The 23,264-nt window shown below is 46.7% G+C and overlaps 1 protein-coding gene across 1 annotated transcript in view; it reads left to right on the top strand.

Moving 5' to 3' along the window:
- Positions 1 to 7,790: 7,790 nt before the first annotated feature.
- Positions 7,791 to 23,264, top strand: part of LOC115465473 — a 253,686-nt gene continuing 238,212 nt past the window's right edge. The window contains exons 1-7 of the mRNA XM_030196004.1: positions 7,791 to 7,824; positions 7,963 to 8,076; positions 11,018 to 11,178; positions 15,373 to 15,499; positions 16,141 to 16,151; positions 16,185 to 16,251; positions 16,412 to 16,525. Coding sequence (XP_030051864.1) covers positions 8,025 to 8,076; positions 11,018 to 11,178; positions 15,373 to 15,499; positions 16,141 to 16,151; positions 16,185 to 16,251; positions 16,412 to 16,525 — 532 coding nt within the window. The 5' untranslated portion in view covers positions 7,791 to 7,824; positions 7,963 to 8,024. The remainder of the gene's footprint in view (positions 7,825 to 7,962; positions 8,077 to 11,017; positions 11,179 to 15,372; positions 15,500 to 16,140; positions 16,152 to 16,184; positions 16,252 to 16,411; positions 16,526 to 23,264) is intronic.

Raw genomic sequence — 23,264 nt, 5'->3', positions numbered from 1 at the left:
GGCACTGTCTGCCAACACAACCGAAGCGGCTCCTGTGCCAGCTGGGTATATGAGCAAAATAACTGTAGCAGGAGCTAGCTACCTACTACTGGCATGGAAGTCTTTTTGGCTATGCAGATCTCTCATTCACATTCACTCCTTCCCCTTAAATCTACTCACTCATTTACACACACAAACCCTCCCCCAAATCTCCTTACTCATTCACACATACAGCCCTTTCCCCAAATCTCCTCACTTATTCACTCACACCACCTCAAATCTCCTCACTCACAAACTTCCTCAGAAACCTATTCTCTTATTCACACACACAGCCCTCTCCCAAATCTCCTCACTTATTCACTCACACCACCTCAAATCTCCTCACTCACAAACTTCCGCAGAAACCTATTCTCTTATTCATACACACACCCCTTCCTCTCAAATCTACTCACTTATTCACACATGCAGCCCTCCTCCAAACCTAGTCACTCGTTCACTTATAGACCTCTTCCCCCTAAATCTACTCACTCATTCACACACACCCCTCCCCCAAATCTCCTCATTCTTTCACACACAACCCCCAGTCCTCTCATGCATATGCACCATGTGGGCAGTTCTATAACTGGTCGTTAATAAAAGGAACTCATTGTGAACACTATCCACCCTAAAAGGGTATTTTGTGGCTCTACATAAGAATTGTGATATTATGATCCCTTGCTTCATATTGTTGATGGTCTGCATTTTCCGTAAGGATGGTATATTGGTGTATTAGGGTCTGCCCAGTGTAATATTTATGGTACAGTAAGGTTTTGAGTGTGTTTTTGCACAAATTTGTGCACAGTGTTTTGCAGTACAGCGATTGTGGTTAGCATATGCTTTGAGCACCCGCTTTATACTTTGTCATATGATACATATCTAAATTTAATAAATGGTATTAATTGTGACTATTTTATTTTTACTTATTTTAAAACAAAGCAAACAAACCTAGCAGCTGGTGCATCCATGTTGTCGTCCCTGTTGGTAGCATTTTTATTTAATCTCACTAATATTTTCAAACATGCCGGTTTTGTGCAGCATACGGATGTACACAGAGGAAGTATAATAATGGAATAACTTTACAGTAGTAATTTGTTATTAATCCTAAATCAGTGTGTTATTTGGAGGGGCTGGTTATAGGGACACCCTAGTACGTGTTATATTGGTGCAGAAACATTGTGGGAACTTGCTTCTTTTGTTTTGTGAGCTCTTTGAGCAGAGATTGGGGAGATTGGGTGGCAGAGTTGGTGGTGGGAGGCAGGGCTGGTGGTTAGGAGGCGGGGATAGTGCTGGGCAGACTTATACGGTCTGTGCCAGAGCCGGTGGTGGGAGGCGGGGCTGGTGGTTAGGAGGCGGGGATAGTGCTGGGCAGACTTATACGGTCTGTGCCAGAGCCGGTGGTGGGAGGCAGGACTGGTGGTTGGGAGGCAGGGATAGTGCTGGGCAGACTTATACGGTCTGTGCCAGAACCGGTGGTGGGAGGCAGGGCTGGTGGTTGGGAGGCGGGGATAGTGCTGGGCAGACTTATACGGTCTGTGCCCTGAAAAGGACAGGTACAAATCAAAGTAAGGTATACACAAAAAGTAGCACATATGAGTTTATCTTGTTGGGCAGACTGGATGGACCATGCAGGTCTTTTTCTGCCGTCATCTACTATGTTACTATGTGTTAGACAATTATGGATGTAAGCTCCACCCCTAACCCCCACCCCCTTTAGCCTCCCCAAACAGTTGGGCCACCGACCGCCTATGCATTTGAATTGGGGTAGGTGCCTGAATAGCTGTTGGCAACTTGACAAAAGTTAATGATGAAACTGCTTCTTCCAACTGAACTTCCATTTCATCAAGCAGATCAATCCATAGACTGGTGGGTTGTGTCCATCTACCAGCAGGTGGAGATAGAGAGCAATCTTTGCCTCCCTATATGTGGTCATGTGCTGCCGGAAACTCCTCAGTATGTTCTCTATCTCAGCAGGTGTGTGGTCACACAGCAGCAGCTCTGGCTAGGTCTCCAAGCCTAATTGTTTAGGTTTTGTTGAGTACCTGGGGTTGAGGGCTCTTCTTGAGCAAGTGAAACCTGGTGGTTCCAGGTCCCTCCTTTTCTCCCCCCTCCCGCTGGCTCCGTTAAAAAAAAAACAACAAAAAACAGAAAAATAGATGTCTTTGAGAGAAAAACATCTTTGGTTGCAGCTGCTCACTGGGACTCCAAATCGTTGCAGCTCGGAGCGAGAAGCAGGTAATTTTACCTTTTACTAGCAGGCAGGGGGTTCCCCGAACGGTCTTCACATGGCTATGGCGTCGGATGGCAAGGGCGCGAAAAGAAGCTCCCCGGACCGCGTGAGCACGTCTAGCGGGGAAGTGGGGGGCTCAAGGGCAGAGACGCCTTTTTTGGGCGCCTATTTGGAGTCGGGAGAGTTCCCCGGGTTTTCTTCCGGTGCGGCAGCCTTTCCCACCTTAGGCGTCCATCCCCCGCTAGCCACCCTCCCGGTTTTGGCCGGCCATGCTGCTCGGACGGCTTCTTCTTGGGCTGCCCTTGAGGTGGGAGACGTTAATAGTATGGTCGCCCTTGACTCGGGCGACAGTAAAAAGTCAGCAAAATTAAAGCGCCATTCTTCCCACGCGGCTCCTTCGTGGAGTGTTGCGACAGATGCCATTTTGGATGCGCAGCGCGCCTCTCCCCTGCTCTTGGGAGCGCAGGTTGAGAGTGCCTCTAGGGCCGTGGCCCAGACTGCAGAAGTGCACAGATTGGGGGGGTTTCTCCCCTGAGTTCATCTTGCTGCTGCATCAGGCTTTTCTTATGCAAAACGCTGCCCCTGCTCCCCTGTCTGATAAGGGTGATGAGCGCCCTCGGGTGGATCTCCAGGCCCTAGGGGACTCTGTCTCCTCTGATGTGGATGAGGGCAGCGTATCTGAGTTCTCCCAAAGGTCCTTAGGGGATTCTTTGGAGGAGATTGATCCCCGCTCGGATGGAGCAGATGACCCTTCTGCAGTGCGGCTTTATCGCTCAGAGGATTTGCCCAACCTGTTAGTGCAGGCCATGAGCATTTTAAAAATTTCCTCTCCGGAGGAAGGCCCTCTCTCAGCCTCAGCTGGCTCAGCCATTATGCTGGGAACTAAGCGCCTGCCTAGAACCTTCCATGTTCATGAAGCCATGCAGACTTTAATTTCGGCTCAATGGGATTCCCCTGAAGCGAGCCTTAAAGTAGCCAGGGCTATGTCCCGTCTGTATCCCCTGCCTGAGGGGGAACGGGAAGCCTTTCTCTGGCCTACAGTGGATTCTTTAATCACTGCGGTGACTAAGAAAACGGCTCTGCCGGTGGAAGGTGGCACTGCCCTGAAAGACGCTCAGGACAGGAGATTGGAGGCGGCCTTAAAGTTGGCCTTTGAGGCGGCCGCCCTGAGTTTGCAAGCCTCGGTTTGCGGCTCCTATGTGGCCAGGGCGTGCCTGACTGTGTTGCAGCGGGCTTCCCCCTCGGATTCTTCCTTGAGGGCGGACTGGCCGGCCCTGGAGTCGGGCTTGGCCTACTTGGCAGACTTGCTGTATGATGTGTTGAGAGCCTCGGCTAAAGGTATGGCTCAGACAGTCTCTGCCCGGCGGTGGCTCTGGCTTAAGCACTGGTCGGCTGACCATGCCTCAAAATCTCACCTAGCCAAGTTGCCTTTTAAAGGCAAGCTGCTCTTTGGGGACGAACTGGACAAGATTATGACGGAGCTCGGCACATCTAAGGGCAAGAGGTTGCCGGAGGTCAGGGCACGGGCCGGCAGTGCTTGCCCTGGTTCTTCCAAGGGCCGATTTCAGGAAGCCCGTCTGTATCGCCCAGGAAAGTCGATCTCCTCTTCTTCCTCTTCTTTCAAGCGGAACTTCTCCCCCAAGCAGTATTCCTTTCGCAGGGACCACCGTCCCGGAGGTTCGTCCTCCGGCCCTCCCCCAGGGTCTGATACCCAATGACGGGGCCCTGGTCCATGGCCTAGAGCAGATAGGAGGACGGCTATCCTCGTTTCTGGGAGAGTGGACCAGGATAGCTTCAGACACTTGGGTTCTGGAAGTCATCAGAGACGGCTACAAATTGGAGTTCTGCCGGCCCTTGAGAGACGGCTTTGTGAACTCTCCCTGCAAGTCTCCAGTCAAAGCAGCGGCAATGCAGTAGACTTTGGACAACCTGATCCACCTGGGCGCAGTGGTCCCAGTGCCAGTAGATCAACTTGGCAAGGGACGTTACTCCATTTACTTTGTGGTGCCAAAGAAGGGAGGTTCTGTTCGGCCTATTCTCGACCTCAAGGGAGTCAATCGGGCCTTGAAAATACGGCACTTCCGGATGGAGACTCTCCGCTCCGTAATAGCTGCAGTGAAAAAAGGGGAATTCCTGGCATCCTTGGACATCAAGAAAGCTTACTTACATATCCCCATCTGGCCGCCTCATCAGCGCTTCCTGCGCTTTGCAGTCCTGGGCCGCCATTTCCAGTTCAGAGCCCTCCTGTTCAGGTTGGCTACTGCTCCATAGACCTTCTCCAAAGTAATGGTGGTCATCGCGGCTTACATCCGCAAGGAAGGAGTGCAGGTCCATCCCTATCTGGACGACTGGCTGATCCGAGCCCCCTCTTATGCAGTGTGGGAGAGCTACGGACAGGGTTATTGCTTTTCTGAGCTCCCCGGGATGGATCGTCAACTGGGAGAAAAGTCAGCTGCGCCCGACTCAGTCACTGGAGTATCTGGGAGTTCGATTCGACACCCAAGTGGGCAGAGTGTTCCTGCCAGACAACCGGAGCGTCAAGCTTCGGACCCAGGTGGTCCAGTTCCTAGCATCCTCTACACTTCGGGCTTGGGACTATGTGCAGCTTTGTTGGGCTCCATGACGGCCACGACGGAGGTAGTGCCCTGGGCCAGGGCTCATATGAGACCACTACAGCACTCTCTTCTGCGGCGGTGGACTCCAGTTTCGGAGGATTACGCTGTACGCCTTCCTTTGGATCCAGCGGTGCGCAAGGCGCTGAGTTGGTGGCTGAGGCCAGACAAGCTGTCCGCAGGAATGCCTCTCACGACCCCGGAGTGGGTTGTCGTCACGACGGACGCCTGCTTGACGGACTGGGGAGCCCACTGCCTGGGAAGGACAGCGCAGGGGCTCTGGTCTCCGGCTGAGGCAAAGTGGTCTATCAACCTCCTGGAGCTCCGAGCCATTCAGTTGGCGCTTCTAGAGTTTCTCCCGGTCCTGGGGCTGAGGCCAGTACGGATCCTGTCGGACAATGCCACGGCTGTGGCCTATGTCAATCTCCAGAGAGGTACCAGGAGCATCCCTCTAGCCAAGGAGGCCATGAAGCTATGCCTGTGGGCGGAAGCGAATCTGGAACAGCTGTCGGCGGCCCACATTGCGGGAGTCATGAATGTTAAGGCGGACTTTCTCAGTCGCCATACTTTGGATCCCAGAGAGTGGCAGCTGTCGGCTCGGGCGTTCTTAGGCATCCTCGGCCAATTGCCAAGTGCCGCGGTTCTTCATCAGAGGACGGGACCCTTGATCTCTGGGGGTCGATGCTCTTCTCCAGCAGTGGCCAGCACAGGAGCTTCTCTACGTGTTCCCGCCCTGGCCCATGATGGGCAGAGTGCTAGGCCGGGTGGCAAAGCATCCGGGCCGGGTGATCCTGGTGGGTCCGGATTGGCCCAGACGCCCCTGGTATGCAGACTTAATCAGGCTCTCAGTGGATGGACCTCTGAGGCTGCCAGTGGAGCGGGGCCTTTTGCATCAGGGTCCCGTGGTGATGGAGGATCCCTCCCCCTTTGGTCTTACGGCCTGGCTCTTGAGCGGAAGCAGCTGAGGAAGAAGGGCTTCTCAGACAAGGTCATCGCCACTATGCTGAGAGCGAGGAAGCGCTCTACTTCTACTGCTTATGCCAGGGTTTGGCGTATCTTTGCATCGTGGTGCGAGGCAGGCTCTCTGTCGCCCTTCACTGCTCCAATATCTTCAGTGTTGGCATTCCTGCAAGAGGGTCTGGAGAAAGGCCTGTCGCTCAGTTCACTTAAAGTCCAGGTGGCGGCTCAAGCTTGCTTCAGGAGCCGTTCGAAGGGTGCTTCCCTGGCTTCGCAGCCAGATGTGGTGCGCTTCCTCAAAGGAGTTAATCACCTGCGCCCTCCTCTGCACTCAGTAGTGCCTACATGGAATCTCAATCTGGTGCTACGGGCCTTGCAGAAGCCGCCCTTTGAGCCCTTGTCGAGGGCATCGCTGAAGGACCTGACGTTGAAAGCGGTCATTTTGGTGGCTATCACTTCAGCCAGAAGAGTTTCCGAGCTCCAGGCACTCTCGTGTCAAGAGCCATTCCTGCGATTCACTGAGGCAGGCGTGTCGATTCGCTCAGTACCTTCCTTTCTGCCCAAGATTGTTTCTCGCTTCCATGTGAATCGGCAGCTTTGTCTACCCTCCTTTCATAGGGAGGATTACCCAGAGGAGTACCCTGCTCTCAAATGTCTGGATGTGAGACGAGTCATCATCAGATACTTGGAAGTGACCAATGACTTCTGGAAGTCGGATCACCTGTTCGTGCTGTTCGCAGGCCCTCGTAAGGGTCTGCAGGCATCTAAGCCTACTGTGGCACATTGGGTCAAGGAGACGATTGCGGCATCTTATGTGGCTGCAGGGAAGCTTCCGCTATTCAGCTGAAGGCGCACACTACTAGAGCACAAGCGGCCTCGATGGCAGAGTCCAGATCCGTCTCCTTGGAAGAGATTTGTAGAGCGGCAACTTGGGCGTCGGCTCATACCTTCTCACGACATTACCGCTTGGATGTGGCTGCTTGGGCCGAGGCCCAGTTTGGAGATTCAGTGTTGCGTTCAGGGATTTCCATGTTCCGCCCTGGGTGAGTACTGCTTCGGTACATCCCACCAGTCTGTGGATTGATCTGCTTGATGAAATGGAAGGTAAAATTATGTATCATACCTGATAATTTTCTTTCCATTAATCATAGCAGATCAATCCATAGCCCCCCCAGACATCTGTATTGTTTTTGTTCTGGTTATATTTCAGGTTCAAGTTTAATCTTCAGTTCCGGTTCAGGAAGACTTCGTGTTCAAGTTCTTCCAATTGGATTTTACTTGAGTTGAGACGATTTTGTGTTACAGTGAGCTGCTGCTTCCTCTCCCCCCGTTTCGGCAGTGGCTGGATTGATAACTAAATTATGCCGGTGCTCCCTCCCGCTTCTAAAGACTGTCCATGCTGATCAGGCTCTGGGAGCAATTGAGACTCCATTCCACATCAAAGGTGCTACACTGTGACAGTACCACCTACAATTTTTTGATCAGGATTAGCTGACCCCTGAGGCAGGCGCCAGTGCGCCGAAACACGGCTCATGTCGGGTCTATCCGTCAATTAATAAACAAGAGACTTTGATCATCTCAATCCTGAAGGCCCAGTGTTGCTTTTTTGTTTCTGTATTATTTTGTATGCTGTTTTACCCTCTCTTTTGTGTCCCTTTTCTGTACAACAACATTTTGACCCTTCTTCCTGAGAACTACAACTTCTGTGTAAGAGTATAAACCAGATTTCAGTGGGTGTAAATCCTTGCACCCAAAATTGGTCGCCGATCCCGGCGCAAAACACTATTCTATCAACAGCGCCTAACTGAGTACTGCTTGTTCACAACAGGAAACAGATGGAACCTCCCCAGGGCTTCTACATACAAATTTAAATGGTATTTTCCTTCTTACTTATGGGTTATTCAATTGTTAATCCTGATGTCATATTCAAAGTTAAGAACAAAGACAAGAAATATTTCACTCAACATTTTGAGTGGGAGGAAAAAGAAAACCCAGATGATCTCATTAAGAGTAAGTAAATGTTTTGGGGTTGAAGGTCTCTAAATTTTCAGATCAAAGTCTCCAGGCGTTTAGAGACTTAAAGTTCATTTCCTAATTTAGTATTATTGTATCTTTGATGACTCCTTCTAATGTATTTTCTCTTAACAGACCTTCCAGTTGTAACATCTGTGATCTCACTCGGTGTTAAACAAGAGGAAGATCTCCCTTTGATGGATCCTCCTAAATCAGAGACGTCTGAACAGACTCACCCTACTGTAACAAGTAAGTATAAAATTCCTCCTGCACATCTTAATAAAATCAGCCAGGATTATTTAGGAATTCAGAGCTGGTGGGAAAAGAAGCCATTATTTTCTCTGTAAAGCAGATACTTCCGGGGTGTGTAATTGAGCAGCATTGCTATTACTACTAGTACTACTAGGTATCATTTCTATAGCGCTATTAGACGTACACAGCACTGTACACTTGAACATGAAGAGACAGTCCCTGCTCATCAGAGCTTACAATCTATTCAAGACAGACCAGTTGGAGATTAGGGAGTTAACATTTATTGTCAAAAGGGTTAATTGTAGAACAGAAGAGAATGGAGTCGCACCATGGAGCGATACAAAGGCATTATAACGTCCTCACTTTTGTTTTCCATTCCTTTCCTAATAGTACTTAACATTCTATTTGCTTTCTTAGCCGCCACAGAACAGTGAGCAGAGGGTTTCATCAACAACGACTCTGAGATCCCTTTCTTGGTCGGTGACTCCTAACGTGGAACCTTGCATTACGTAGCTATAGTTCGGGTTCCTCTTTCCCCACATGCTTCGCTTTGCACTTGCTCACATTAAACATTATCTGCCATTTAGACGCCCAATCTCCCAGTCTCGTAAGGTCCTCTTGGAATTTTTCACAATCCTCTGATGACTTAACAACTTTGAATAACTTTGTGTCATCAGCAAATTTAATTACCTCACTTGGTTACTCCCATCTCTAGATCATTTATGAATATGTTAAAAAGCAGTGGTCCCAGCACAGACCCCTGGGGAACCCCACTATCTACCCTTCTCCATTGAGAATACTGACCATTTAACCCTACTCTCTGTTTTCTATCCTTTAACTAGTTTTTAATCCAAAGTAGGACACTTCCTCCTATCCCATGACTCTCCATTTTCCTCTGGAGTCTTTCATGAGGTACTTTGTCAAACGCCTTTTGAAAATCCCTATACACAATATCAACCAGCTCGTCTTTATCCACATGTTTGTTCACCCCTTCAAAGAAATGTAATAGACTGGTGAGGCAAGATTTCCCTTCACTAAATCCATGTTGGCTTTTGTCTTATTAATCCATGCTTTTGAATATGCTCTCTAATTTTGTCCTTTACAATAGTCTCTACCATTTTGCCTGGCACCGACGTTAGGTTCACCAGTCTATAATTTCCCAGATATCCTCTGGAACCTTTTTTAAATATCAGCGTTACAAGGGCTACCTCCAATCTTCTGGTACCACACTCAACTTTAAAGATAAATTACATATTACTAACAATAGTTCTTCCAGTTCATTTTTCAATTCTGTCAGTACTCTGGGATGAATACCATCCGGTCCAGGAGATTTGCTACTCTTCAGTTTGTCAAATTGCCCCATTATATCCTTCAGGTTTATAGAGATTTCATTCAGTTTCTCCGACTCGTCAGCTTTGAATGACATTTCTGGCTTGGGTAACTCTCCCAAATCTTCCTCGGTGTAGACCGAAGCAAAGAATTCATTTAATCTTTCCACTATGGCTTTGTCTTCCCTGATCGCCCCTTTTACTCCTCTGTCATCTAGAGGTCCAACTGATTCTTTTGCTGGCTTCTTGCTTTTAATATACCTAAAAAAAAATTTAGTATGTGTTCTACCTCCAATGCAATCTTTTTTTCAAAGTCCCTCTTTGCCTTCCTTATCAGCGCTTTGCATTTGACTTGACATTCCTTATGCTGTTTCTTATTATTTCCAGTTGGTTCCTTCTTATTTTTATTTTATTTTTGTTACATTTGTACCCCGCGCTTTCCCACTCATGGCAGGCTCAATGTGGTAGGCAATGGAGGGTTAACCGAGATTGGATAGCAGAGCCGGTAGTGGGAGGCGGGGCTGGAGGTTGGGAGGCGGGGATAGTGCTGGGCAGACTTGTACGGTCTGTGCCAGAGCCAGTGGTGGGAGGCGGGGCTGGAGGTTGGGAGGTGGGGATAGCGCTGGGCAGACTTATACGGTCTGTGCCCTGAAGAGCACAGGTACAAATCAAAGTAGGGTATACACAAAAGTAGCACACATGAGTTGTCTTGTTGGGCAGACTGGATGGACCGTGCAGGTCTTTTTCTGCCGTCATCTACTATGTTACTATGTTAAGTGACTTGCCCAGAGTCACAAGGAGCTGCCTGTGCCGGGACTTGAACTCAGTTCCTCAGTTCCCCAGGACCAAAGTCCACCACCCTAACCACTAGGCCACTCCTCCACTCCACTTCTTCCATTTTCTGGATTTTCTTTTAGCTCTAATAGCTTCCTATACCTCCCTTTTTAACCATGCCGGCTGTCGTATGGTCTTCTGTCCTCCATTTTTAAAACGCGTAATATATTTGACCTGGGCTTCCAGGATGGTATTTATTTTTGAACCAGCTATACAAAATAACAATCCCAAAGTTCAATCCCTGGTAAAAGTCAAAATGTATCCAAAGAACCAGAGAGTCATAAAATGGAGTAAAAGGTATATAGATAGAAAAGAAGAGCAACTCGAACACTCCTAATTTAAATAAAGAAAAAATTGTTTATATATACATACATTTTTGAGAAGTGGAGAGTTCTCAGAGTATAAACTCACCCAAACGAGGCTACACAGAGTGTCTTATGTCTCTAAGGGTGGACAAGCTTCTCGATCGTGGAATCTCTCCGTGATTGATATTTTCTTTTTTTATATATATATAAATCAACCACTTACTTGTGCTTGTGTGACAAAGTGAAAATCCATGTTGTAAAAATCTAAAATGTATCCAAGAGAAAGGAGTTGCTCACCACAGCATGAAAATATCGGGCTATTTCTAGAATACATTTTTGATGATGATCATTATTACAGCAGTACCCCTCTTTCTTTTTTTTTTAATTCTGTACCAGTGGAGGTGCCTGTGAATAATTCTGTGGTAACTTTTAAAAAAACCCACATATTTTGCTGTCTTTTTCTTATAATAGGTTTCTACAATGTCAGGCCTGACATTTTAATCCAATTTGAGCAAAAAGGATTCAGAACTCAGCCTCGGGGATCTGAGGAAACAGGAAATCTGACCACAACAGGCAGATGTGAGGAACTGCCTGAAGCATGTGATGAAGCTACGATTAAAGCTAGTAATGAGGTGATACAAACCTTTCCTATAAGAAAGATTCCTTCCTGTGGACCAGGGATAGTGAGAATGAGGTGTTATAATCACAACCTCTGATTCCTAGCTCTTGTGTAGATAATGTGTTTGTTCTATTTTTCATATTTTTACTTTTCTTCTTTCATTTGTGTTCTTTTTTTGTTTTGTTTTGTTTTTCATTTCTTCTTTCTCTTATTCTCCCTCACCCTTTCCCATGTCGCTCTGTCTGATCTCTTCATCTTTAGTATCTATTGTCTCTTATCCTTTGTTAATTTTTATAATCTTGCCTATATCTCTCACTCTTTCTGACCTCTCTGTATCCACTTTGCAATCTGTTTCCTGCTGAATTTTTACTCTAGCACTAACACCCTCCAGTTTAATCCACTCTGTCATGATGATGTAATTTCTACCCTTATATGCCTATTATATGAGGTCTTTTCATTTAGTGCAACAAACGCTAACTCTCCCATCTTAATTATTCAGGCTTCTAGGATTTGTATACAGACATTTCAAAGGGTGTTTTTTCTCTGTACTGTATTTACAACTTGCTTAGTAGTTGTCAGGGATAGTTAGCAGTCTTCACTCTCCATTTATTTATTATTTATTTGTAAGGCTTATACCCCGCACTTTCCCACTCATTAGCAGGTTCAATGCGGCTTACATGGTACATCAGGTTTACATAACATAGAATGGATACAGCTGTAATAAAGTGAATAAAGAGGTGTTCGTTTAGATGTGGGTAGGTAAGGTGGGCAAGGAAGGAGAATGGTAGAGGTAGGGGAGTGGGAGAGGGGTGTGTTATGGGATTAGCGTGTTGTTTAGTATGGGAGAGTATATTGGAGAGGTAGGAAGAGGGATGTACTTAGGATAAATAGGGGAGCAAATTCCAGGTTCTATCTTCATAGTCTGATGCGGGAAGCGCAGAAGGACTCATAGCTTTTTTCATATGTTTTTCTTTTTTCCCCAGGGAGAATTGCAGTGATTTAGTATGTGGGGGGGGGGGGGGGGGGTCTCTGGGGTTCTGTGTTTTCTGCTGTATTATTTGACATCTATTTGTCCTCTTTATGTGATCTTTTGTGACAGAGTATTGTTTGTCAATTTTTCTAAGTCTCCTGGTTCTCATCAGTCACAGATAGTTGAGCATTTTAGTGAGATCTCAGCACAGTGTGGCCAGAATGGCCTAAAAGACTGAGATGATGCTGATACCTACTGATCAGCTGCATTTTTGTCTTTACCCTCCTTTCTTGAACCTATTCCAATTCAGCATCAAATCTGTTATCTAGGTTTAGTACTTGACTCTGCTGATATTTCACCCACAGGTTTTTGTAATGTGTTTGTTTTTTGTTTTTTTAACTTTATTTGCTGCTTCATCTTCACACGTCAGATGGTTTTTGTATGCTGACAGAATTGTTGATTTTATCTTCATTTGATTACCTTAATATTCTATATTTGCTCAACAACCCTCCAGACCGGTTAAGACGCTTGCGTTTTACATGCCTACCAGCAGAGGGAGACTGAGAACACCTGACTTTGAACGCTGTGGGGGCCCTTTTCGTGGCCTGTGGTAGTGTAGGCGCGTGTTTTGGGCACGCGCTGGGCCAGTTTTTACTGTGTCTACAAAAAAGGACATTTATTTACTGGGACGGGAAAAGGACTTGCAGGAAAAATAAAACCAATGCTCGTCTTAAAACCGGCCTGAGCCCTTAACGCCACCCATTGGTCTAGCGGTAAGGGCTCACGCATTACACACGTGGTGACCATTCAGCGTGCGCAAAGTGCCGATTACCGCCCAAACCGGTGCATAGGTGGAAATAAATAATTCATCCACGCGTTGTGGGCACACGCCAAATCTGAAATTACATCTGTGCTGGCCTGACGGTAGTCTCATTTGGGCCTGCACTGCACATGCGTACAGTCTTACCACAGCTTAGTAAAAGGACCCCTGTATATCTGTCCCGTGCAGAACGCCAACCAGCCAGTATTTCTCATTCTCCAGCAGAGGGCAGACGTGGCAGTCTGTGCAGCCTAACCGGTCTGTTGGGCCCTAGGGAGTGCTTTGGTGCTCCGTGGTTGTTTTTTCTTTGGGGGCTTTTCTTCTTCTTGAGTTTTTAGCCTGGAAATAAAAACCCTGTGCCTGGTCCCTTGTAGTGCTTCTGGGGTTCTGGAGTGTGGGTCCAGTGGGGCCCCGTTTCTACTTGGGGTGTTAAACACAGGTAGCCAGGTCCCTCCCCATTCTCTGCTCTCTGGAGTGGACAGCTTTGTGCCTCTGTTGCCGTGTCTGTGCAGGAGCCTTGAGTGCCTTGCTCAGCCTTCAGCAGCAGGGCTCAAGTTTAAAAAGAAAAAAAGAGAGAGTAAACAGCACCAGACTCAGTGCCGGTACGTTTTGGCTATCCGGGAGAGCAGCGTGTTGATTCTGTGCTGGAGGGAAGTTGTTTTTGCTTGGTTTGTAGGGTGGGTCGCATCTTTCCTCCCTCCTGTTTTTACCGCTGTGATGTGTGCAGCCAAGCTCCTCCGCTGCCGCTCGTGTGCACACCAGGGGTTGAGGTGCCTGGATCACAGTGCCGGCTTTCTGATGATGAGCCAAAGCCATCCTCTGCGACTCCACCCAATTTGACTGTGGAGCACAGCGCAGCAAGAATGGCTGGAACAGAGGCTGCCCTGCCAATGGGTTCATCAGCAGTGGCTCCGTTTTCAGGGGTTCCCGCGCTGCAGGGCTGCCTCAGTTGTTGCAGGAAGATATTCGGTCTGGGCCTCTTTTGGCCGGTGAATGCTCAGGAGGGATGGGGCTCCCTCCTGAGTTTGTCTGGACCTTCTATCAGGCCTGGAAGACAGGTCCAGCCAGGGCTGATGCTCCCAGTGGTGGCCAAAAGACCTCGCCTGGATTGGGCTGAGGATCTGGATGCCGTTTCACTCCCGGGCTCAGAGGAGGTTTTTAGTGAGCTGGAGGAGGAAGATTCCCTGGATTCTTAGAGTCTTTCCTTAAGTGTAGTTTTGATTTATCATCTCTAGTGCTGCAAGCGTCCGTTTGTGCGTGGCTGGTGGCCCACGCTTGCTTTCGCAGGGCAGATTCGGTCTTGGACAGGGCTGATTTAGTGCAGCAGTTGGTGAAGTTGGAGATGGGCTCTTCTTTCCTGGCTGATGGCCTTTATGATTTGCTACGTGCATCAGCAAAGAATATGTCCCTCGTAGTTGAGGCCTTGAGGGTGCTTTGGCTACGGGGTTGTATTACCCTACCCACCCAGGTATAGGGTTACCATATGGCTCCAGAAAAAGGAGGACGGATTGAGCCAGCCGGGTTTTACTTCCATTGCTTTCAATGGAAAGCAATTGCGCCAGCCGGGTTTTACTTCTATTGCTTGCAATGGAAAGCAATGGAAGTAAAAGCCGGCTGGCTCAATCCGTCCTCCTTTTTCTGGAGCCATATGGTAACCCTACCCAGGTACCCTCCCAACACAGATTAGGCAATAATTTAGAGTCGTTATTCGAAAAGAGGGCAGATGAAAGAGATAATGCAATCACAACACGTTAAGCAGCAAACTTCTTCCCCTAGGGTACAGAAGGGTCCCAGAGCTTCAAAAAACGGGTTTTACGATTGTGACATCCTCTCGCCTCCCTCAATTTAGAATTGCCCATTTAATGCCTAGGTCATCCATTCTGAGGGAGTTGCATTGGACACCTGTAAAATATTGCACACTACTTAAACATCTTTCTTCTAGAAACCTTCGTTCTTCTTAGCAGTGCTGTGGTATAAAACTTCCATGAGACAGTGTGTGTTTTCAGTATGATGTATACAACTGGAACAGTTTACCCTTGAAGTTGCAGTGGGAGTAGCATTATTTGATTTTTTGGAAAAAAAATAAAGCCTTCACTGTTTTTCTTCTGCTTAACAATTTTATTTTGAATGATTTTCTGTTTGTATTATTTCTTTTTATGTGAACTATTACATATGTTTGTTGTAAACATATGTAATAGTTCACATAAAAAGAAATAATACAAACAGAAAATCATTCAAAATAAAATTGTTAAGCAGAAGAAAAACAGTGAAGGCGTATGCCTTGTAGCGCTATAGAAATGCTAAATAGTAGTAGTAGTAGTAAACAATCTAGAAGTATGTCGATAGGTGTATATTTATTAAAATGAAATGAAAAAATAATGACACTTTGATGTAGGGTGTCCTGTTTGCTGTTCTAGGCATTGGTCACATTCAAGGATGTTGCTGCTTCTTTCTTGGAAGCGGACTGGGACCTTCTAGGAGAATGGCAGAAGGAGCTGTACAAGAAGGTCATCAAGGAGATTCATGACATCCTCATGTCACGAGGTAAATATGTGTTTTCTGTCATCTACCACACAAGCACATAAAAATCACAGGAACTAGATACCATGGGCACCTGAAATTTAAGATCCTGGCTTCTGATCCCATCCCATATGCAATAGGAGCCTGTGAAAGACACTACTGCCACAGGATCTGCAAAAGATGCTGCTCTCTGTTGTAAGATGAAATGTACAACTTAAACTAGAGGCTTCACACAGCACCAGCAGGAGTCTCTCTCCCATTCCTATACAAAATATTTTGGCACAGAAGACCAGAGAGAGATTTCCTCTGAGACTTCTGCATAAGGTCATTACATATCAGCTGCACACAAGTCAACTATACTGTACAACGTATAACCTCTCCAAATGGTAACCAGAAGATTGGCAGCTGCAATGCCTCCTCCTAGGAGGGAAACGAAGAGAAATCTCTATACCAGAAAACCTCTATGATATAATCTTAATCAAGTGTTGGGCCACTGCTGCCTCTTCTCTCCAAGCTTTGTCGGTCAAATACACACACCCCAAGATACCTATACACAGATCTCCATGCACAATTCACGCACTGCTCCTTCAAAGCATGAAGCAGAGGGAACCTCCCAAGGGATTCTACAAACAATTTAAATGTAATTTCCTACTTCTTATTAACAGGTTATTCAATTGTTAATCCTGATGTTATATTCAAGATTAAAAAGGAAGATGAGAAATATTTCAATCAACAAATTGAGAGGGAGGGAAAAGAAAATCCAAATGACTTCAACAGTAAGTGAATGTTTTGGATTTAATGGGCTTTGCATTTTTAGATCACAGGAGATGGGTCATGGGTCAATAACATCAAACATTTGGACACTTAAAATCAGTTTCCTAATTTAGTGTTATCAGATACCTCGTGAATCCTTGTGAATGTGTTTTCTCATCACAGACCTTCCAATTGTAACATCTGTGTTCTCACTGAGTATTAAACAAGAGGAAGATATCCCCTTCATGGAAAATCCTGAATCACAGATGTCTGAACAGACCCTGCCTTCTATAACAGGTAAGTATAGAATTCCTCCTGCACATCTTTACCAAAGTCAGCTGGAATCATTCAGGAATTCATTGCTGGTGAGATAAAAGGTTGTCATCTTCTCTTCTCCTCCCTCTGTCTGTTTCCCTACTTTGGACAGATTAAACTGTCTGTGGAGACTGAGGAGGCACGGATAGAGGTGGGTATCCCAGCGGTAGGATGTGGTCTGCAAAACCCTTCATCCTAGAGTGTCTTGGGGTTGAGAAATCTGTACTGTTGAAAGGGCTGCTGGAGGTGGAGAGTCTTCTGCACTGTTGTGGAGGGACATGACTGATGAACATGGTTCAGTTTGACTTGGTCATGGACATTTTGTGTTGCTGATAGGTTAATGCAAATCACAGTATATAATGCAGTTTATCGTAATGATGCCATTCTCAGTTCCAAAATGGCGGCCACAACCTCATGCAGGCTGCCACGGGAAGTCGCGACTGCCATTTCTAACTTTATGTTTATTAATTTTCTAGCAAAATAACTTACAGCATCTCTTAACAGAAAAAATTAAGAACAAGTGTACATTTTGTACACAACAAACTGCCACCTTCAGTAATAGAAAACTAAAAGTAGACCCTCCCCATCCCTTATCTCTCCCCTTCCCCTCACTCCCCTTCCCAAAACTCAGATTGTCCTTCCAACTGGAGAAATCGCCCCACATTTCGTTTGCATATAATATACAGTCTGTTTTGGCATGTCCTGTATATGCCAATGAGACATATTTTCAAAGCACTTAGCCTCCCAAAGTTCCATAGGTTTCTATGGAACTTTGGAAGGCTAAGTGCTTTGAAAATGAGCCCCAATGTGAGGCAATAAACAGTCGAGTTGCTGTAAAAAACCAGTAGCATTAATTTATCCATAGCTCCTGTTATCCCTTCCACTCTCCCACTTAGTAGGGCATTTTCCATAGTACACGCTATATGAGTCTCGAGTAACTGTTGCCCATATGCAGATACCTCCTTCCATAATTTCTGAACCTTAGGACATTCCCACCAGACGTGAGTATATGTCCCCCTCCAGCTACACCCTCTCCAACATAAACCATCCCCTTTCCTCATAATGGCTTGCAGCCTGGATAGAGATTAATGCCATCTCACCAGAACCTTAAGACCATTCTCAATAATGGGAGGTGCATGTGACAATTTATGAGATCGCAAGAAGATATCTTTTCAGTTCTTCACAGAAAACTCTCTTGATCCCTCTCCCATGCCCCCCTGTAGGTAGCCTTCCATTTATCTAAGGTGTTGAGGAGCCCATAAACCAAAGATATATATAACCCCTACCAACTTGTCCACCCTCTAAAGTTTCAAAAGCCAACGTCAGGCCTCCACCCCCTGCTATTAGTTGTTCTAACTGAATGAAATGTTTATCTTGAAGGTAAGGGAATAACATCTCTAGCTGCTAGTTGATAGTGAACTTGTAACGTTCCAAAATGTAGAATTTGATTATCTCCTATAAATTGACCAAAATAGAGAAGACCATGTCTTTCCCATCTTTGAAACAAGCTATTGCCTAGCTTGTATGTCCCATGTCTTATTCTTAGTGGTCCTCGTAAACGGGTTTTGGACCTCTTGAATGCTAGCTGCCCAGGAGAGAAACTTCAACTGAAACGTACTGGCCTCTTGTTCTGCTAGCACCCATTGTTTGGGTTGGGGGTACCTGCTACTCTAACACTGCCTTAGGTTGTGCAGCTTGGTAGTATTTTCCCAGATTGGGTATATCCATTGCCCCATTCCCTTTAGATTGGAACACAGCCTCCCGGGCTACTCTGGATCTCTTCCTTCCCTATATAAAGCAAATTATCTTTCTATGAGGTAGTTCAACAGGGAGAACTTGGAATAAATATAAAAATTTAAGGAGAACCATCATTCTCACTGCCTTCATCCTTCTTATCCTGGACGGTATTAATTAATCCCACCTCTCTAAATCTCGGTACCAACTACAGAGTGTCTCCCAGTCTGCCCCAAGTTTGATACCGAAATACTAAACCCATTGAAAGGGAAAACATTTCCTAAGATTCGTCTCCTCCCCTTTTGGAAGGCATAGAGGGGCATAATCGAACGCAAACGCCTGTCTCCATGGGTGTTTATCTCCGAGAACGGGTCCGTGAAGGGGCAGACCGAATTGTATTTTCGAAAAAATGGACGTTTTTGAGTTGGGCGGTTCTTTTTTTTAGTGATAATGGAAACTAAAAACGCCCAGCTCAAAAACGTCCTAATCCCAGCCATTTGGTCGTGGGAGGGGCCAGGATTCGTAGTACACTGGCCCCCCTGATATGCCAGGACACCAACTGGGCACCCTAGCGGGCATTTTTTAAAAATAGAAACAAATATTAAATTTCCTCCCAGGTGCATAGCTCTCTTCCCTTGGGTGCTGAGCCACCCAAATCCCCCCCAAAACCCACTCCCCACAACTCTACACCATCATTACCATAGCACTTATGGGTGAAGGGGGCACCTAGATGTGGGTACAGTGGGTTTGGGGGGGGGAGGGGTTAGAGAGCTCCCATTTACCACCACGAGTGTAACAGGTAGGGGGGAATGGGCCTGGGTCTGCCTGCCTGAAGTGCACTGCACCCATTAAAAACTGCTCCAGGGACTTGCATACTGCTGTCAGGGAGCTGGGTATCACATTTCAGGCTAGCAAAAAAGGTTTTGTTTTTTATTTTTTTAGTGTGGGAGGGGCTTGGTGACCACTGAGGGACTACGGGGAGGTCATCCCCGATTCCCTCCAGTGGTCAGATGGGGCACTTTTTTGGGACTTGTTCGTGAAAAAAAAGGGTCCAAATAAAGTGACCGAAAATCGCAGTCAAAACGCCTTTTTTTTTTTTTTTCGATTATCAGCTAAAGACGCCCATCTCTCCTCGGCTGATAACCACGCCCCAGTCCCGCCCCCGACATGCCCCCGTCAACTTTATTCGTTTCCATGACGGAGTGCAGTTTGAAACGCCCAAAATCGGCTTTCGATTATACCAATTTGGGCGCCTTTGCGAGAAAAACGTCTATCTCCTGATTTGGGTCGCAATATAGGCATTTTTCTCTTTCGAAAATAAGCAGGATATATTCAAAATCTCGGTCTTAGTGGGGTTAGCTCTGAATCCCAACAAGCTTTCATATTCTGCCATTTGCTCCTGTAAAGCCATTTGGGCTTTTTCTGAACCTTGAGTCAATATCAAAAGATCATCTGCAAACAAGGACACTCTGTTTCTTACCTCCTATTATAAGTCCTTTAATTTCCCTAAACGTTTGTTCCAGAGGTTCTACCACCAAGGCAAGCAACAGGGACGACACTGGTACTCCTATCATAGGTATCCACTTTTGATGTGCTTTCCAAAAGATAACATAACTGTGACGAAACACTGGGTTTCTAAGCCTGAAAACTGTATTATTTAATGAAATGTTTTTCTACTAGTTGGCCAGCAGATGGCTCTTGTTTTGAGTTTTAAAGCTGTAGCAGAAAAAAAGGCTTTCTCTTTTGCAGTTTAAGCTTATGGAAAGGCAATCAGCAATCATTGGCCAGATACCAAGGGCGTAGCCACGGGCGGGCCTGGACGGGCCCAGGCCCAGCCATTTTTCTTCCAGGCCCGCCCATCCACATCCTTCGCGCGTTGTCGCTGCCCTTTTGTCCTGTGGAGGTAGCATTCAGTGTTTCATTCCTGCCCTGTCTTCCCCAAGATCCGCTGCAAGTGCATTCTCCTTTTCGCCCGTTGCGCTGCGCTGCCATACACACAGGCAGCTTTGCTTCTCCCTGCCGTGTCCATCTGGCCCTCTCTGATGCACTTCCTGTTTAGGGCCAGATGAACGCGGCAGGGGGGAGCGAAGCTGCCTGTGTGTATGGCAGCACAGCGCGACGGGCGAAAAGGAGAATGCACTTGCAACGGAGCTTGGGGAAGACAGGGCAGGATGGAAACACTGAACGCTGCCTCCACGGGACAAAAGGGCAGCGACAGCGTGCGAAGGATGTGGATGGGCGGGCCTGGAGGGAAAATGGCTGTTCTTGGGTTGGGGGAAAACTTTCAACAAAAACTTAGTAACTGTAAGCAAAGTGTTTTACCCGGACCCTTCTTGGGTCAGGAACGCATATCTTTTAATGTAAAGGGCTTTTGTGGGTAGAGACACTACAGTTTATGCAAGCAGTGCCAAACTCCAGTTACTTTGTTGTTACTTTCAAAATCCTGCAAACGTAAAGTGGGAAACTGACATCTTTAATCGCATACATAGCAGTTGCTTGCAGAATTTCTGGCAGGGAGAATATGTAAAATGCCAGCTACCGATAAGCATCCCTGGAAGACTGAGGAGTAAGGAATTTAAATTATGTTTAGGTAGTAGGTTTGGAGTTCCTGTAAGAGAATAGGAGGTTTTGTGTTGCTGATGGAGAGACAAAAATATGGTGAAAGTCACATGCATGGTTTGAAAGGGGAGAGGAGGAAGGGGCTGGAGAGCTGCTGGACAAGGGAGGAAGAGGAAGAAGGGACTGGAGGGAAGGGAGAGAGCTGCTGGACATGGGAGGAAAGGGAGAGAAAGAGGGGAGATGGATGAAAGGATGCAGAGAGAAAGGGGAGAGACTGGAAGGATGTGGAAAGAGAGAGGAGAGACTGAACAGAAAAGGGTAGAGAGAGAGACACTGGATAGAAGGAGAGGGGAGATAGAGACACTAGATGGAAGAATCAGGAGAGAGGGTAGATGGGTGGAAGGATGAGGAGAGAAAGAGGGAAGACACTGGATGGAAGGGTAGGGAGAAAAAGGAGCTGCTGGATGGAAAGAGGGAGAGGACAGAATAGGGAAAGACTGGAGAATAAGAGGAAGGGGCATGTGGAGATCAAGGGTGAGGAAAAGATGAAAAGCCATAGGTGATGAATGGACAGGAAACCCTGGCAAGAGAAAGACGAAGGAAAGCAGAATCTAGAGACTGGGAGCAACACAATGAGAAAAAGTAAATGGCCATACAACAAAGGTAAAGAAAATAACTTTTTTTTTTTTTTAAGATTTTTTAATTAAATTTTCAACAGCAACAACTTTCTGGGTACACAGACCCATGCAACCTTTAATACAGAAAACATTATACCATATAACATGTTGCCCCTAGTACATTGAAATCGCTACTTCCTAAGTCCCTGCTCCCTCAGCCCTCCCTCCCCCTCCTCCCCCCCCCCTCTATCAGCCTGTGGGTTGAAGATATCTTTTTGTTCCTCATAAGACTCCCATACTTTTTGGAAGTTCTGAATGTGCCCCTTCCTTAGTGCTGTTAATTTAGACATCTGATAAATATGGTCTAGCTTCAGACCCACTCTGTGCATTGATGGGACTTCCACTTGCTTCCATGCCCGTGCCAGGACCAGTCTAGCTGTTGCAAAGATTATTATAGCAAGTTTATGGTCCTGTGTACGACACCCTAGCGGTCGCACGTGAAGCAAACATTGCTCTGCTGTAGCTGGGTATGTCCCTTTACCCAGGCCATTGACCCTATCAAGCACTTGCTGCCAGAATACTTGTACCTTTGGGCACCCCCACCTGACTTGCATAAAGGTTCCCTTTTCTCCACACTCTCTCCAACAATCTGCGGGGACCCCTGGATAAATCTTGTGTAGCCTCTCTGGTGTATAATACCACCAGTATAACATTTTATATCCGTTCTCTATTAGTGGCTGAGCTATTGATGGTTTTAATAAGAATCTGAAGCTACTGTGCCACCTTTCAGCCGGACATGTATTCTGCAGGGCGTCTTCCCATCTATGTGTATAAAATTCTATAGGGGTGGTCAGGAGCAGTAATGCCCGGTATAGCCTTGTTATACTCCCTCTCCCCCCTCCCCCCTTCAGTGCTCCCTCTAACCTAGTTTCTGTGAGTTCCCGTTCCTCTCTAGCCTTCTTAAGTATATAGTTCCTCAGGCAGTGATAATAAACCATGTCTCTAGTGTTTAAGTCGTATTCTTCTCCGAGCTCCTCAAATCCCTGCACTTTCCCATCTTCCCACACTTGCCCTAGTGAACACAGGCCCTTGTTCGCCCAGAGCTGATATGCCCTTTCAGTCTCACCCCAAGGGAAACCCGGGGCGGCGCATATAGCTGTCTGCAAAAAGTATTGTCTATCTGGAAATACCTTCTTCCTTATTGAGAGCCAGGTATAGAGTAGGTGGTTCATCCCCATCGGAAGCTTTCGCGCCTCGGCCAGTACGTCCTCTTTCCACCTCAATGTATTACCCAGATACCGAGTGCCCATCCATGCTCTTTCCCAGTGGAGCCATTTCTTTGTATTTCGCGGTTCCCACTCAGCCAGTACTCTTAACTGAGACGCCTGGTAATACAGGAAAAAGTTGGGGACTCCCATGCCCCCCCACCTCTGGCCACTGGTACATTACCCCACGGCGCACCCTTGGAGGTCTTTTCCTCCAAATGTAAGCGAACATTCTCTTATTAAACTGCCTGAAAAAGGAACGTGGGATCGGCACAGGTAATGCTACAAAAAGGTACAGCAGCTTTGGCAAGAGAATCATTTTGATTGCATTGATCCTCCCCATCCAAGATATATTAAAACCCTTCCACCCATCTAATTCTGTGAATAGCTCTTGGGCCTTTTTTGGGTAGTTAGCAGCGAATACATTTTCTACCTTCGCAGTGATCTGGACACCTAAATATCTTATGGACTTTGCTGCCCACACAAATGGGTAGGCTTTTTTTTATCAACCCTGCCTCCTGCTGGGGCGTGGAGATATTAAGTATC

The sequence above is a fragment of the Microcaecilia unicolor genome, chromosome 1, assembly GCF_901765095.1.
Source record: "Microcaecilia unicolor chromosome 1, aMicUni1.1, whole genome shotgun sequence".
NCBI lineage: Eukaryota > Metazoa > Chordata > Amphibia > Gymnophiona > Siphonopidae > Microcaecilia > Microcaecilia unicolor.
This window is presented reverse-complemented; position numbering and strand designations above follow the sequence as displayed.